The sequence below is a fragment of the Rhamphochromis longiceps genome, linkage group LG9 (genome assembly GCF_057381845.1).
Source record: "Rhamphochromis longiceps isolate RC_006_pf linkage group LG9, R_longiceps_female_GT1.1, whole genome shotgun sequence".
In the NCBI taxonomy this organism is placed as follows: domain Eukaryota; kingdom Metazoa; phylum Chordata; class Actinopteri; order Cichliformes; family Cichlidae; genus Rhamphochromis; species Rhamphochromis longiceps.
Window position 1 is genome coordinate 11,931,968 of NC_140565.1, and position 14,627 is coordinate 11,946,594.

At 44.2% G+C, this 14,627-nt stretch overlaps 3 protein-coding genes across 3 annotated transcripts in view; 2 read left to right on the forward strand and 1 right to left on the reverse strand.

Moving 5' to 3' along the window:
• The window catches only part of LOC146661782 (uncharacterized), a 517,204-nt gene that overhangs the window by 413,228 nt on the left and 89,349 nt on the right, over window positions 1-14,627 (forward strand). The gene's annotated exons all lie outside the window — the stretch shown is intronic.
• LOC146661800 (uncharacterized) lies at window positions 3,662-5,463 on the forward strand. The gene is made up of 2 exons (XM_085418294.1): window positions 3,662-4,009; window positions 4,897-5,463. Exons 1-2 carry the CDS (start codon window positions 3,750-3,752, stop codon window positions 5,165-5,167), a joined length of 531 nt encoding a protein of 176 aa, XP_085274420.1. The 5' UTR covers window positions 3,662-3,749; the 3' UTR covers window positions 5,168-5,463.
• On the reverse strand, window positions 7,642-10,171 carry LOC146661801 (uncharacterized). The gene is made up of 4 exons (XM_085419451.1): window positions 8,871-10,171; window positions 8,648-8,756; window positions 7,868-7,899; window positions 7,642-7,765 (listed from the first exon to the last, which is right to left on the reverse strand). Exons 1-4 carry the CDS (start codon window positions 10,169-10,171, stop codon window positions 7,642-7,644), a joined length of 1,566 nt encoding a protein of 521 aa, XP_085275577.1.

The following is a 14,627-nucleotide window of genomic DNA, read 5'->3' on the forward strand; positions in this document are numbered from 1 at the left end:
GCCTCCGCGCCTGCATCGCCTGGTCAGGCCTCTGCCTCAGCTGCACCCACGCCCGGCCCGGCCTCTGCCTCAGCTGCACCCACGCCCGGCCCGGCCTCTGCCTCAGCTGCACCCACGCCCGGCCCGGCCTCTGCCTCAGCTGCACCCACGCCCGGCCCGGCCTCTGCCTCAGCTGCACCCACGCCCGGCCCGGCCTCAGAGCCTTCGTCCGCTGCGGCCTCAGAGCCTTCGTCCGCTGCGGCCTCAGAGCCTTCGTCCGCTGCGGCCTCAGTGCCTTCAGCCTCAGTGCCTTCAGCCTCAGTGCCTTCAGCCTCCGTGCCTTCAGCCTCGCCTGGCCCAGCCTCCGTGCCTTCAGCCTCGCCTGGCCCAGCCTCCGTGCCTTCAGCCTCGCCTGGCCCAGCCTCGTTTGGGTCTGGAGCTGAACGGCCATTTTCTAGACCGCTGGCTGGGCCACTGGCCGGGCGCCATCGCCGTCGTGGGCGGCCCACAGACCCTCTTCGCCTGAGTGGCCGCCGTCGCCTTCCGCACGGCCGGCCCCCGGACCCTCTTCGCCTGAGTGGCCGCCGTCGCCTTCCGCACGGCCGGCCCCCGGACCGCCTTCGCCTGAGTGGCCGCCGTCGCCTTCCGCACGGCCGGCCCCCCGACCGCCTTCGCCTGAGTGGCCGCCGTCGCCTTCCGCACGGCCGGCCCCCGGACCGCCTTCGCCTGAGTGGCCGCCGTCGCCTTCCGCACGGCCGGCCCCCCGACCGCCTTCGCCTGAGTGGCCGCCGTCGCCTTCCGCACGGCCGGCCCCCCGAACTGTGCCCACGTCGCCGCCGTTGCCTTCCACGCGGTCGGCCCCCGGACCAGTGCTGTCGCCGTTGCCGTCCGCACGGTCGGCCCCCTGAACTGTCTCGTCTCGGCCACGGGCCGCGTGGGCGCCCACCTGAACTGTCCCGTCTCGGCCACGGGCCGCGGGGGCGCCCACCTGAACTGTCTTGGTGTGGACTCCGTCCCTCCGTCCTGGGCCCCCTCCGCCCACCCTGTTCTGGTTTTTTTTTTTCTCTTTTGGCCGTCGGGTGCCGGCCTTTGAAGGGGGGGGTACTGTCAGGGTTCCTGGGTCGTTGACCCAGTGATTTCAGTTTGTTCATGTTCAGTTTGGTTCGCCACATTAATGTTCTCACTTCCTGTCTTTTCCCGTGTCAGCTTGTCTCCCGTGTCATTAGTCAGATTATGTTCAGCCCTGTACTCACCTGTTTCCAATCATTGTCATCATTCAACCTGTGTATTTAAGTTCCTCGGTTTCACCAGTTCTCTGTCGTGTCATTGATGTTGATGTTCATGTGATGTTCTGTTGTCGTTTCCGCCTGCGTTCAGCCAGCCAGCCATTCAGCCTTCCAGTCAGTTGTCCAGCCAGCCAGCCATTTTCTCCCTTTGTTCTGTTCATCCACTCCTCATAATAAATCTGCACCTACCTGCGAGTCCTGCGTTTGGGTTCCTTCTTCCTCGCCTCCACACGACGCCTGACAGCTGGATGTGAGTAAAAAATTCAAACATTCTCATCAGGGTGTTTTCATTTTCTTAAGACAAGAGAATTGCCTTTAAATAATAAAGCAAAACAACTATTTTCTTAGCATGTGTCTTCAGTTGGTCATTAATGTGTGTGTGTGTGTGTGTGTGTACGTTGGGTATTCATATCTTGTGGGGACATCTTATTGACGTAATGCTTTCCCTACCCCCTAACCCTAACCATGAAACACACAAGGATATGTGCGCACATGCAGACACACACACACACAAACAAACCTCTCCAAAATCATATTCATATCCCATTTCAGAGTTGTCCACTGAAACAGGGTCTTCCTGAAAACCAGCAGCTCCCTCAGATTCCTCTTTGAATTCCTCTTCGAAGTGGTCGTGAGCAGACGAGTCTCCGGCCTCTTTCCTGGGGGCGTCCCAAAAATCACCAGATTTCTCAGACTCTTTGCTTTTTTCTGCTTTGTTTTCAAATTCTGACTTCTCTTTTTCAAATTTGTAGAGATGATCAGATTTCTCCTCTTCCGAATCACTCTCACAGTCTTCTTCAGTGTCATCACTCTCACAGTTCTCTTCAATGTCATCTATAATTTCTTCCTCAATTTCATCATCATCGTCTTGGTCAAAAGATTTGCCGCCACCACTCCACTGAAAAAAACCCGTGTCCTCTTAATCCTTGGCTTAATTTAATTAAACTTTCCTAAACTACCTTTATCTTATGTATCACAATGCAATTTTATTTTCTAAAAGTAAATTCATATTTCGTCCACACACAAACCATCTTCCACTGTTTAACGAGACCAACTGGACCAGGTTAAAACAGCATGCTGCTTTTATTCTTTTAAACACGCTGACAGCCTCCTGCAGCTCTGACGAACAGAAGCTTTAAGTTATCTTTAAATAATGTTATTTTCACAACAAGATTTTATTTCCATCAGTTTACCTTGTAATCTCTAAATAGAAAGGTTCTATAAATAAGGAATCACCATAGATCAAGTGTGTATAATAAAATAATATACATATGGAAAAAATCAGGTTGAAAATGCAGCTGTGGTTTTTGATGAAGTCACTGCTAAAGCTGCATTGAAAGCCTTGTTTCCCTCAGGGATGGTCATGTATCCAACAGTGCAGTGTCCCTACCATCTTCACTATGGCACTCTAGGCATGTGTGTCATTCATGCTAATACAGACCTGAAACATTTGAATGTGACAAATATGCAAAAAAATAAAAGAAATCAGGAAGAGGGGAATATTTTTTCGCAACACTATAAATCGGGTAATAAAGCAGGGTACGCCCTCAAGGTGTGGGGACTTTGGCTGACATTATTGTGCATATATGCATTGTTTAATTCAAAATAAAGTATTGGGACATTTTGTAAATTTCCTTTTGTGTATATATAAAAAGTACACAGTGAATGCTGATTGGATACGTATGTTTTTAAAATTCTGTAGATTTAGACAGAAAATGTTTGGTTTTGTTTGTTTTAGCACAACCAAACTTAACAGCAGCAGTGACGCTCAACTGATCCTCATACGGCTTTAATGCAGTTTTTTATATTAGTGGTTGTCTACCTCAGATTGCTCAATCAGTAACATTTTACTGTAGAGAGATCTGAACATTTTCAGATCAAAAAACACAAGACATCCCTTTGCTTTGCTTTCAAACAGCAGCTTTGAAATTAAACCCTCAGAGTGACACGAGGCTGTTATCCGTCGTGCAGAATCGATAGAAACTGAATGAAAGTGTGAAAGCTTATATTCTCTTTCATCGAGCAAAAGGTAAAAAAAAACTGTCAAATGACTGAATCTCTTTATAACTGTAAAGCAGTTTGTTATAAGGGCTTTCATTTTAATTTACTTATACTAACAAAAGCCAAACTGCAATGTAATCAAAACCTCTTAATGTAATTTTACTTTAATCGTTATGCTGAATGGTGATGGTACAATGCAAGTATTACTATCAGATAAATGTAGTATAGTAGCAAGTGGAACATTTCTTATTACGGTGTGTTCACACCGAACGCGATGGACGCGAATAAAACGCCCCAAACGCCCCTAATTTGACGCGTGTACATTCGCGTCTCAACGCGTGTCCAAGAAAAATCCATCGCGCCTCAAAATATGATATTTTGACGCGCGTGAACCGGAAATGTGGGAGGGAGTTGTGCCAGACCGGTATCTTTGCAAGATGGCAGCTATCGAGCTAGCGCTTGAAGAGAGAGTCTCCCTTCTCTATGTACTGTGGAGAGCAGAGCAGCAGCGTAAAAGACGTCCTCGCCGTACCTGGGTCCATCAGGTCCTCCAGAGGCATGAGCAGTTTGGTGAGTTTCACCACTTGCTCCAGGAGCTGCGCCTGGATGACGGCCGATTCCAGCGCTATCACCGTCGGCCAGTTTGAGGACCTGCTTTCCCTCGTCGGTCCCAGCATCGCCCGCCTAGACACCAACTACAGACGCTCAATCCCACCTGCAGAGCGCCTGTCCGTCTGCCTGAGGTTAGTAAAACTATTTAATACGGTAGTCCTTTATTGATATCTGTGCTAATATGCTAATCCATCCAGTTATACACTGCTAACATGGATGTGCTATGCTAACAGTGAATGCTGTCGGTGTTTACTGAAAGCAAACTGTGGTACAGAGACGACTCTTTATAATATTTCTAGTGATACTCAGAAGGTCTCATCAAGTCCCGATTTAATTCGATTTATGCTGTTATCAGTGTTTGAATGATAGCATGGCTGTGGTGTCACATCAATGTATGCGCTCGGTGTTTGCTGATATCAAACTGTAGCATTAGGACCACTGAGTTAACCTTTGTAGTGATACTCACTCCTTTTTATTTAGACCTGGTTTAATTCTGGTATAGTTGAATATTTGTATATAATCCCTGCAGCTGTCAGACTCTATAGCAGGGGTCACAGCCTTTATTAAAACAGAGTTAGATAAAACTGTGAACAGTTTGGTTCATCTCTAGTTACATGGTTCTATCTTGATAAGCTGTCTTATCACAGATTAATTTTTCAAAAATATTAATGATTTAAGCAAGGAAAGGGCTACATGTCAACACACAACTCTTTATTTCTATTAATGTCTTACTTCATTCCTACCTGATTGACATGTTTAGGAATTGTGAGTGATTGGCCCATGTAGTTGTGAAAGTTGCTACCAATCAAATTATGATATGTTAAAGTTAAAACAAAACACAACTGTTTTAGATATTATCTAATATACATTTTGTAATTATCCTTATAATTACAAAAGGTTTTATGTAAGATTTAAGTTTTGTGATTTATATCTGACATCACAAAAGTATTTTGGAATTTGAATAATGTATTTTGTAACTGCAGTACACATAATACTGATTTTGAACAATTTTGTCCAGGTTCCTTGTCACCGGGGACTCCTTCAGGACCATCGCGTTCAGTTTCAGAGTCGGTGTGTCCACGGTGAGCCAGATCACCCCCCAGGCAGCGACGGCCATCTGGGACTGTCTAGTGGACGACTTCATGGCTGTGCCTTCACCTGGAGACTGGCGCTCCATCACAGAGGGATTCCAGGAGCGCTGGAACTTTCCTCTGTGCTGTGCAGCTCTGGATGGGAAGCACATCCAGACAAAGGCACCCCATATATCATATAGGAGACACACACATTGATATACACTAAATATTCATTTCATTTCTTTTTTGTGGTGCCCAAATTGATGCACCTGCTTGATTTTGTTTAAACAATTATTGCACACTTTCTGTAAATCCAGTAAACTTCTTTTCACTTCTCAAATATCACTGTGTGTGTCTCCTGTATGATATTTAACTGACATTTTTTATTGTAACAACCAACGATTTATACAGGAAAATAATGTCTATTAACAAGGTTGCCCAAACTTCTGCATCCCACTGTATCAGTATATTTTGTCATTAGTATAATATGAAATAAATTCTACATGTGTCAAGTTGTGTGCCAACATTTGCTGTGTAGTAGAACTGAGACATTAGTCATTATAAAAATTTATTTGAAATAATATTAAAATTCTCAAACAGAAAAACATTAAACATAAATATATAAAATATAAGAATTTACAGAGAGACAGGAATAAAAAGGACCAGCTGCTCTCCAGAGCAGAAACAAGGCTGAGGAGGAAATGCTCCATTGGAGACTGGTGTGGCCTCTTCAGGGACTCCAGGATGGCCAGCTCCACCGCCGATGGACCGTCCTGGGACCCGTCCCTCATCTGCCTCGGAGCCGTCCTCCTCTGTGGGCCTGTAAAACAGCACAAAACACAAAGAAATGAGAAGGCTGCTACTAGATTTTAATTTCAACATTGAAAAAAAAACAAAAACAATAACAGGATATAATCAGATTGGTTGTAGATATTTAGTAAAGGTGATCACAAGGGAATCCCACCGACTAAAAAGGTATCAGTGCTTGCTGTACATACCTGTGGGTGCAGCAGCAGGAGCTCAGGGACTGGGGATGCTCTGCTGCAGAATCAGTTGGTTCTATCAATACAGTATTAAATGTTAACAGGTTGGATATAATAATCGTAGAGTAGACAGTGGTCCCTCATTTATTGCAGGGGTTCTCAGAATAACTAGCCCCTGGTCACAGTTCTCACAATTGATTCTCAAAGTGCAAACCTTTGTAGATTGCAAAACGTAAAAGTATTATTATGCCGCGGTTTGTCTTCATCTGCCCGCCACTTTCGTGCGCCTTTTTCCCTCACGGTGCAGGTGTGTATTTCCGAATGAGGCTCATAGTTATGGGTGTTTTTGTGCTGTTTTTTCTATTGGACGCGATGGTTATCAAAACCAAACGTGATAAATTTGGCAAGCGCAGGAGATTTGTCAATCAGGCTGCAGAATGCAATGCTGTACTGTGCAATAAAAAATCAGCGAAAAAGCAAAGCAGTGACGGATGAACAGCGGGACCACTGTGTGCTGTTTATTATTAAACAATAAAATATATTCCTAAATGACAACATGCATAAAAGCAGAACGGTATTTGTACGTCAGTGGGAAAATAGCGGTGGCTTGCTAGCTTTTGTGCGGCTTCCCCGGGTCAGTGAAAACTTTCAAAAGAGAAATGAATGAACTTACCAGGTTGCCCGATCTCTTCACATATCTTCCTCCAAGCTCGGTCCTTTTTATTCCTGTCTCGGTACTGAAAGCAGCTGGTGTTGTACAGCTCCGAGTTGTTTGCTACCGCATTGATTAGCCTTCCCCTCCATTGAAGTATGAAAGGCTTTGGCTGGATCTGCCCCTTTGACCTAGGTAACAGCCACGTCACCAGGCTCCTGATTGGTTGTCGCGGCGCGATTTGACGCTGGAGCTCAGATTTTTCCAACTCGAGCGGTAGACGCGAAACGCGCGTATGCACAAAATGCAACACAAAAACTCACGCGCGTGGTTTTATTCGCGAGTCAAACGCGCCAGACGCGCTACACTGACGCGCGTTTCACGCGTTTTGGCGTTTTCGCGACGCAAATCTGCTTCCGAATTTTCGCGGGACCCGCAATCGCGCGTTATCGCGCCTTTCCATTGACTTTACATGTAAACCTGACGCTCTATTCGCGTCGGTGTGAACACACCGTTAGTGATTTATACGTCTACAAAACAGGTTCAGTTTGTAACTGAGAGAGCGGCTCAGTGGTGCTGAATTATATTTCCAATAGAAACACAATTTCATATGTTGTAGTAACAACACACTGCCACAAGATGGCAGCCTAGGCCTACTTTACCATGCTGTTCCAGTCAAAAAGAAAAAGTGACAGAGCCTTGAAAGAGTGACAGAGACACTTTTTATGAACTCATCTGTAATGTGTCACCTTTTCTGTAGGATGAAGAAGTGCTTCCCTTCTTTTAAAGTAAATACAGGCTTACAAAGATCCTCTAAACATGTTTCTGAAATAATCCTAAACACAATCACTAAATCAAAAATGCAAGAAACTATTTATTTAATCACTCTTCTTAACTTAATTCCTTAACTTAGTAAAAAAAAAAAAAAAAAATAGACAAGAACTTTTCTGCTGTCTCACCTCTGTCAGTTTTCATGCTGTTGCAAGAACAGGTGGAGGTGCAGGTGGAACTCTGACTTCAGTGTGGTTTGTATGTGCAGGCAGGAGTCTGACATCTCAGGACAGCAGAGGGTTGTCGAGCACGGTGACTCCTGCTGCGACGCCCCCGTCTGACTGTCCTGAGCTCTTGGTCCTCAGCAGACGGCCCACACACTCATTCATCACCATGTCTTTACCCTGCCTGTAAGAAAACCAAGACAAGGCTAACATTAGAAACAGCCACCAACCAATCCCTTTTACTCCACCACCCAAAAACCAGTGAGAAACACTAGTTAGTATTAACTTGGAATCAAAGTGCACTGTTGGGGGAAAACTCTGCAAAAGACCCAGGAGAAATAAAGACACAATGAGACAGAATTACTTTTGATGCTTTAACGTGCACACGGGTAAGCTGTTAAAAACAACTCACACCGTGAACAGAGGCTTGGCACCTTTTATAGGAAAGACAGTGAGAACAGGATAAGAAAATAATAAACAGATAAAATAAACAACTCCATATGTGGCGCTAGTCTCGTCAGCAGAGAGCTGGGAGAAAGCTGTGAGAGATAAAACAATCTAAAACAATATGTCCCAAAACAATATGTCTTCGCTGGGAAAGTCTAAAAGGATAATTCTAAACTAATCTAACCATAGACAAAGGGCAGAGAAAAGGCATCTTTGTACATTTAAAAGAAGGTAAAGAAACATAGAATCATTTTCCACTAACATTCCCTCCTGTTTTAACTTATTTTAAATGTATACAACAATTGTCTGTGAAGGTTATTTATTAAGTATCTTTAGCAATTTTTTAATGTTCAAAATGTCAACATAGCAGAAATGTAAATCATGTGGTCTAAAGAATAAAACAATAAAAGAATAAAATAATTAAGGAAGACACAGTAAAAGAAAATACAAAGGTGATAACGAAGGAAAATAATAAAACTAAAACTACAAAAAAATAAAAGAAAATAAAAGAATAAGAAAACCTTATGTTGTACCTGTATAAACTACTAATGTGTTAATCAGTGCATGATCACTTGACAAGTCATTTTTAATCACCACGTCATTTATTAGCAGCTATTACAAGTTCCTCTAACAGAATTGCAACGGGATGCTGTTCTTCTTGAGGCACGGCAACATAAGCAGTCATTGTAGTTGTTATCATCTTTGAAATCATTACTCTTAGACATGGCAACACACACAACACTAATATGAGCAGTGCTACCATGATGAAACCTAGAAAGACAAACGGCTTCGCTGCAGCAGCCAACCAAGAGCCGCCAAATAGCCAGTCCAGCCAGCCTTGTGGTGTGGCTGCTCCAGATGTGTGGTCAGTGACATATTTCTGCAGAACGGTCAAATTCTGCAAAGCTTCATAAATGTCTCCTCCAGCTTCGTATCCTTCAGGGATAAACGTGCAACATGTCTCCCCGATCAGCTTGCAAACTCCTCCTTGTGATGCTGTCAGCAGATCTAGAGTCAGTCTGTTCTGCAGCACCCAGGCCGTTCCCAGGGTCTTAGTCAAGTTGATGTGTCGTAACAGAGCATATCGGTTGGTCTCCACATGGTCCCGCACCTCAGCTACTCCAATGCCGGGGATCAAGCTCTGCAAGAACTTCACTCCTCCTCCCCAGATGCGAAACTCTCCCGGCACTCCAGTGTCCACTGTGATTCCAAAAGAATTGGGTGAGGCGATGTCCACCTCACGTCTCTGTCGGCTGCTGGGGTGGTGTTCAATACTTTGCATGAAGAAGACGTGATCTGATAATTGCACCAGGGCGCACAGACCCCCCCAACCTTCAGGGAGTGACAGATAAGCCTTATTGCCACATAGGAAGTACCAGTCAGCCAAAACTCTGGTTCCTCTACTGCTGGGTGCCGTCCGTGCACATCCTGTCTGGTACTGAGTCTTTGTTTGTAGTGGCATTCGGTAGCTGTAGTCGGAGCGACAGTTGAGGCTCATCAGCGTCGCGTTACTGGCACAGGTTTCATTGATTGAACAGGCCATACACTTCCTCTCGTTCCTCGGTGGGCAGAAAGTGTATATGTATTTACATAGGTGAGTAGGCAGCTCCCCCACTGCCCGCGATCCATTGTTCATCACACATACTGGCAGTTGTGATGCGTTCAGTTTGTTCAGTAGAATTACATCAGGCAGTGGGTCTGAGACTTGGGGCCAGGTCAGTAGGTAGGTCTGTCCGGAACAGTGCACATTCGTGAGTGACGATGACCTCCAGGTTGCTTTTGCTGGGATGCTGTAGTTGGCCTTGGACCAAAGAGTACTGTAGCCTGGATGTGTTGCCAGGCCCAACAGGCACCGACTGCGATCTTCAGGTATGCTGTACGGCCACAGACCAGACGTCTGTGAGGATAGGGGCATATGGGTACATGCATAGCAGTCAGTTTTATTATTCAAGTGAGCTGTAGTGTTCATAAACTGCCACCAGAAGTTAGTGGCGTAGCCATGGGGAAACTTGGTGTACTTTCCTTTGTCATACAGTGTCTGCCTTTTCTTCATATAGCGTGACTTGTTGTCCCTCACGGAAGCAAAGGTGAGGAGCCCGGCCAGGGTCAGGGCCGCTGCAGGTATTAGGAGCCACCACCTCATGACAACAGGACACACCCTCCTGTCGTGAGTAGACCCCCCGGCCAGAAAGGCTGTTCCCTCCACCGGGCGAGATCACAACAATTGGGCGAGCCTGTGTCGACTGAGTTTAGATGGCTTCACTTACTCGCCTGCAGTGACTCTGATGGATCCAAGATGGTCGTTCCGCTATTTTGCAAGCGGTGGGCGTGGTGAGGAGAACCTGATGTGGTCCCTCCCACCTGGGTGCGCTCCAGTTTTTCCTTTGGAGCACCTTGATCAGAACCCAGTCACCGGGCTGTAATCTGCAAGACACTGGAGAAACATCATCAGGTTGTTGATTATGTACAATGATCTCCTTGTTTTCTAACAGCTTAGACATCCATTCTGCTAATGTGTTTTCTCTGATTGATTTGTCTATTGGTTGACTGGTGATGGGCAGTGGGAACGGCCTACCATGAATGATTTCAAATGGAGTTAGTTTATGGGAGCCTTGTGTTAAGCGCATCCACATTTTCACTAAACCCAAACATTCAGGCCACGGCCTTCCTGTTTCTGCCATGCATTTCCTGAGCCTTTGTTTTATAGTGCCGTTAGTTCTCTCTACAAGGCCTGCGCTCTGAGGGTGATACGCACAATGGTGTTTTATGCTGAAACCGAGTGCTTCAGAGACCTTAGTGATGACATCATTTACAAAATGAGTGCCGTTGTCTGATCGTATCAAAGCTGGGATGCCATATGTGGGTATGAAGTGATTGCACAGGCACTTTGCTACTGAAATTGTATCTGCCTTTTTCACTGGGTAAATTTCTGGCCACTTTGAGAACACATCTATAACCACTAGGGCATATTTCGACCCTTGACATTCGCTTAGCTCAATAAAATCCATATGAATTGTGTGAAAAGGGTGAGGTGGAGTGGGAAAACGGCCTCTTTTTGGTCGCAGATTTCCCTGAGCATTATATTTTTGACACGTCATGCACGTTCTGACAAATTGTTTTGCTGAAGTTTCAAAATTTACAGTGTAGAAATGAGAGTTGACAATACAGGTCATTCCCCCCGATGACAAATGCGTACAGCCATGAGTCACTAATGCCGCCATCTTGTGGAGAGATTTTGGCAACACTGGCTTGCCATAACACATCATTAAGTCGTTTGTCAGAACTGCACCGTGTTTTAGCCATTTTGCCTGCTCGGCTGTGCTTGCTGCTTTTTGTTCATTTTTCAACACATCCAGTGGAATCTGATGTGTGTTTACTGCCATCAATGTAATGTTTGTCGTTTGTGCCGCCTGTTTTGCTGCTCTGTCAGCAAGTTATTGCCTGTAGTAATGAAAGAGCCATCAGTTTTGTGTCCTGCACATTTACACAATGCGATTTGTTGTGGTAAATGTATTACAGTCAGTAGGCGTTGTAGCAGGCTGGCATGCTGAACCGGTTTTCCGGTTGGTCTAATCATTCCTCTGTTTTGCCAAATTTTTTGCAAAATGATGCACAGCAGAGAAAACATACTGGCTGTCTGTATGTATATTTATTAGTTTGTCTTTGTGTATTTCACTTTCGCGTATCACAGCTATCAGCTCAGCGCTCTGTGCAGAATATGAAGAAGAAAGTAGTTTTTCTTCTATTATTTTACTATCTGTGGTTACTGCGTAACCTACACAATTTCGGCCTGTGCTGTAAGGTCAAATGCTGTTCTCCTAGCTTCCACACTTGCTGATCATAAGGTGGATCTGGGCCTGGAGTTTGTTTAAATCTCAGAATGTTGTGATACTCGGTTGGTTTCTGGAAAGTGGATGTGGCGGGTGTGTGTTGATGGGCCACATCGTGTAGTGCTTTTAGCTCTGGCGGGGTGTCATTTAGCATGCACTCAGCAGTTAATTGTTGTACAGTTGTGTGGCCTGCAGCTGACTGTACAACTAATTTGTCCTTCGAAAACTGTAAGTTCGTAAGTGGCTGCCTCAAAACTGTTTTGCATTATTTCTCTGTGGCCTCCTCCTACAATCTCGTGTGAAGTGACCTTCCTCTCCACGGTTCTAGCAGGCGTTGTCTCTATGTTATCTGCTGTTTCTGCGTGGCTGTCTGCAGCCTTGGTGTTTGTAACTTTGCTCGCCTCTCTGTCCCTGATAGCCACCTGCGGATTAGTGTTTTAGTCTATTGTCAACACGTCAGCCTTATTTTTAAGTTACAGAATGCTTCTTCTTTTTTTTTGTCTTGGTTTGGGAGAATAGATGCAACACTACATTTTCACTTAAGGCATATTTCAAACTTTCAAGTTAGGGTTGTTTCCCATTTATACATATATATATTTAACTTTGCATTGCTCACAGCTCATAGCTCACAGCTCTAAACCTAGGCATTTTTCAATCATATGCCTAATCACTATGTGTCACTGTGATTCTCAAGTATTGTCACAAGTTCGTTTAAATTTGTTTCCAAAACCAACAAAGTAATCAAACAAAAACAACATCATAAACGTGTCAGGACACAAAAGAAAAAAGAAAAATGCTGCCATCCGAACAAGGCAGAAGTCTGCATATGTTGGCTTTTAATAGCATGCAGCTTCTGCTCTAAAAGAAACAAATAAATAAAAATAAAAGAAAATGTGTAACATGCTCATCAGCTTAGCAGTGTCTACATATTTAATTCAGCTTCTCAATCCTGTAGTTTTAGCTGTTGTCTACAGGGTTTTGCTTATTGGTTGTTATTATAGGTGTGCTCTATATCTCAGCAATGTGTCATTCTAGGATGATAGGTTTCAAGCTGGTCAAGTGCCTCTATGCACTTCATTAGTTTAGTTATTCTCTGTATTGTCTTCATCTCACATGTCATTACACTGAGTTTCAGCAAACCTTAAGCTTGATGCAGACTACTGTTTAACAATTATCCACCTCACATCATAACAGATTAAGGTGCCTCTTCATATTAATATTATGTCATTGTTAATATTATCCTCTTTGTCTTATATAACAGCAATAGCATATTATAATATTTTATCAGTGTGTACCACTATACTACTACTGAGCCAATTTGTTAGTTAGGATCATCTTATTCAGCAAACAGATAATTTAGAATTCATCCAATCTGCGGTCACATTTGTTCTCTCTGTTGCATGGCGGACCAGGCAGGTCTATTATAATATATTATTTATATTTTATTTTGTATCCATCAAGGGCTTCAGATGACCTGCAGTATCATCCTTTTCCCAAGGTGGAGACAGTTACCTTTTCACACACTGTCCTTGGCTGAACAGTGACACAGCCTTAATATACTTTATTTATGTTATTAAAATATTTTCATGTGAATTATTTGCTTTATATTCATTTTATACATTGTGGGCATGGTCATCATGCCAACTGTGTTTCATTGTTAATATCACTTTACAGGTTGTTATCCTTGCTATTATTAATTTCAAATACTCTAAAGATAATTTCTACTGTAATTTTCCCTTTGTTTAGCTTTATTTCGTACTTTTTATATTTATATCTACTCAGTGGGGTCTGTTTTCAACCCTTTTAAACTACTTCAAACTACTGTGATCTCTAGTTTTCACTTAATAAGGGATTATTATGTTCTTCCTGATATGGGTGGTGCTGCAGATGCGGCTGCAGGAATGGGTCATGGCTTTCTAAAAGGATTGTGGGCACTGCACAGTGTCTCGTCTTCTGGTTTTACTAAAACTGGCAGTTGAGCTCTATTCTTCTGACTGTTTATATTTTGTTTTCTTAATTTTCTCAATTTACAGACTGTTTTGTCTGGCGCCTGGATTTTTCTTTTCTCACCACTGCTCGTCAGCAGGAGTGAGTTTTAATTTCACTTGCTTGATTACCCATCTTATTTATGTATTTACTTATTTTTTGTTTAAGTAATATATACACGATACAGCTGCTATCACCTTCGCTGGTATTAGAGACGAGAGTGGTTGCTCACACGCCCTTCTACTTTCGGACTATTTCCAAAAGCGGTGTGAACTTTACGAGACGGAACTCGACCGTTCTCTCAACTCACCAGCACGTCAGTGAATAGCAGTAAAGAAAAACACAGTAGGAGCAGCTCAGTCTCTTATTGGACCGTGAAAATTCAGCTTGCTCCGTTAATTAAAACAATACACACACACATTCACATTCACACCTATTCGCGCGACCGGAACCATTATCATAAGGGGAGCTGCCAGTCTTTCTGTAGACGAGCTACTTATTCCCTAGACCCTGTCTAGACCCAGCTGGGGGAGCTACCCAGAGCTCCAAACCTAACCCACAGAGGTGGGGAGCTTCCAGTCGACGAGCTCCAAGCTACCAGTCGACGAGCTACTTCCGCTATTTTAAATTCCCTGAATTTAAAATACGTTTTTACGCAAGATTGTGTCAGTGTGTCTGTATCTACCTGGTCAGTGTCGCCGGGTCTGGTCCACCTCGATCGGGTCCCACCACCGTGGGTCACTTTCTAAGACGTTGGCCAAGACCTGAATTTAACGCTCTTGG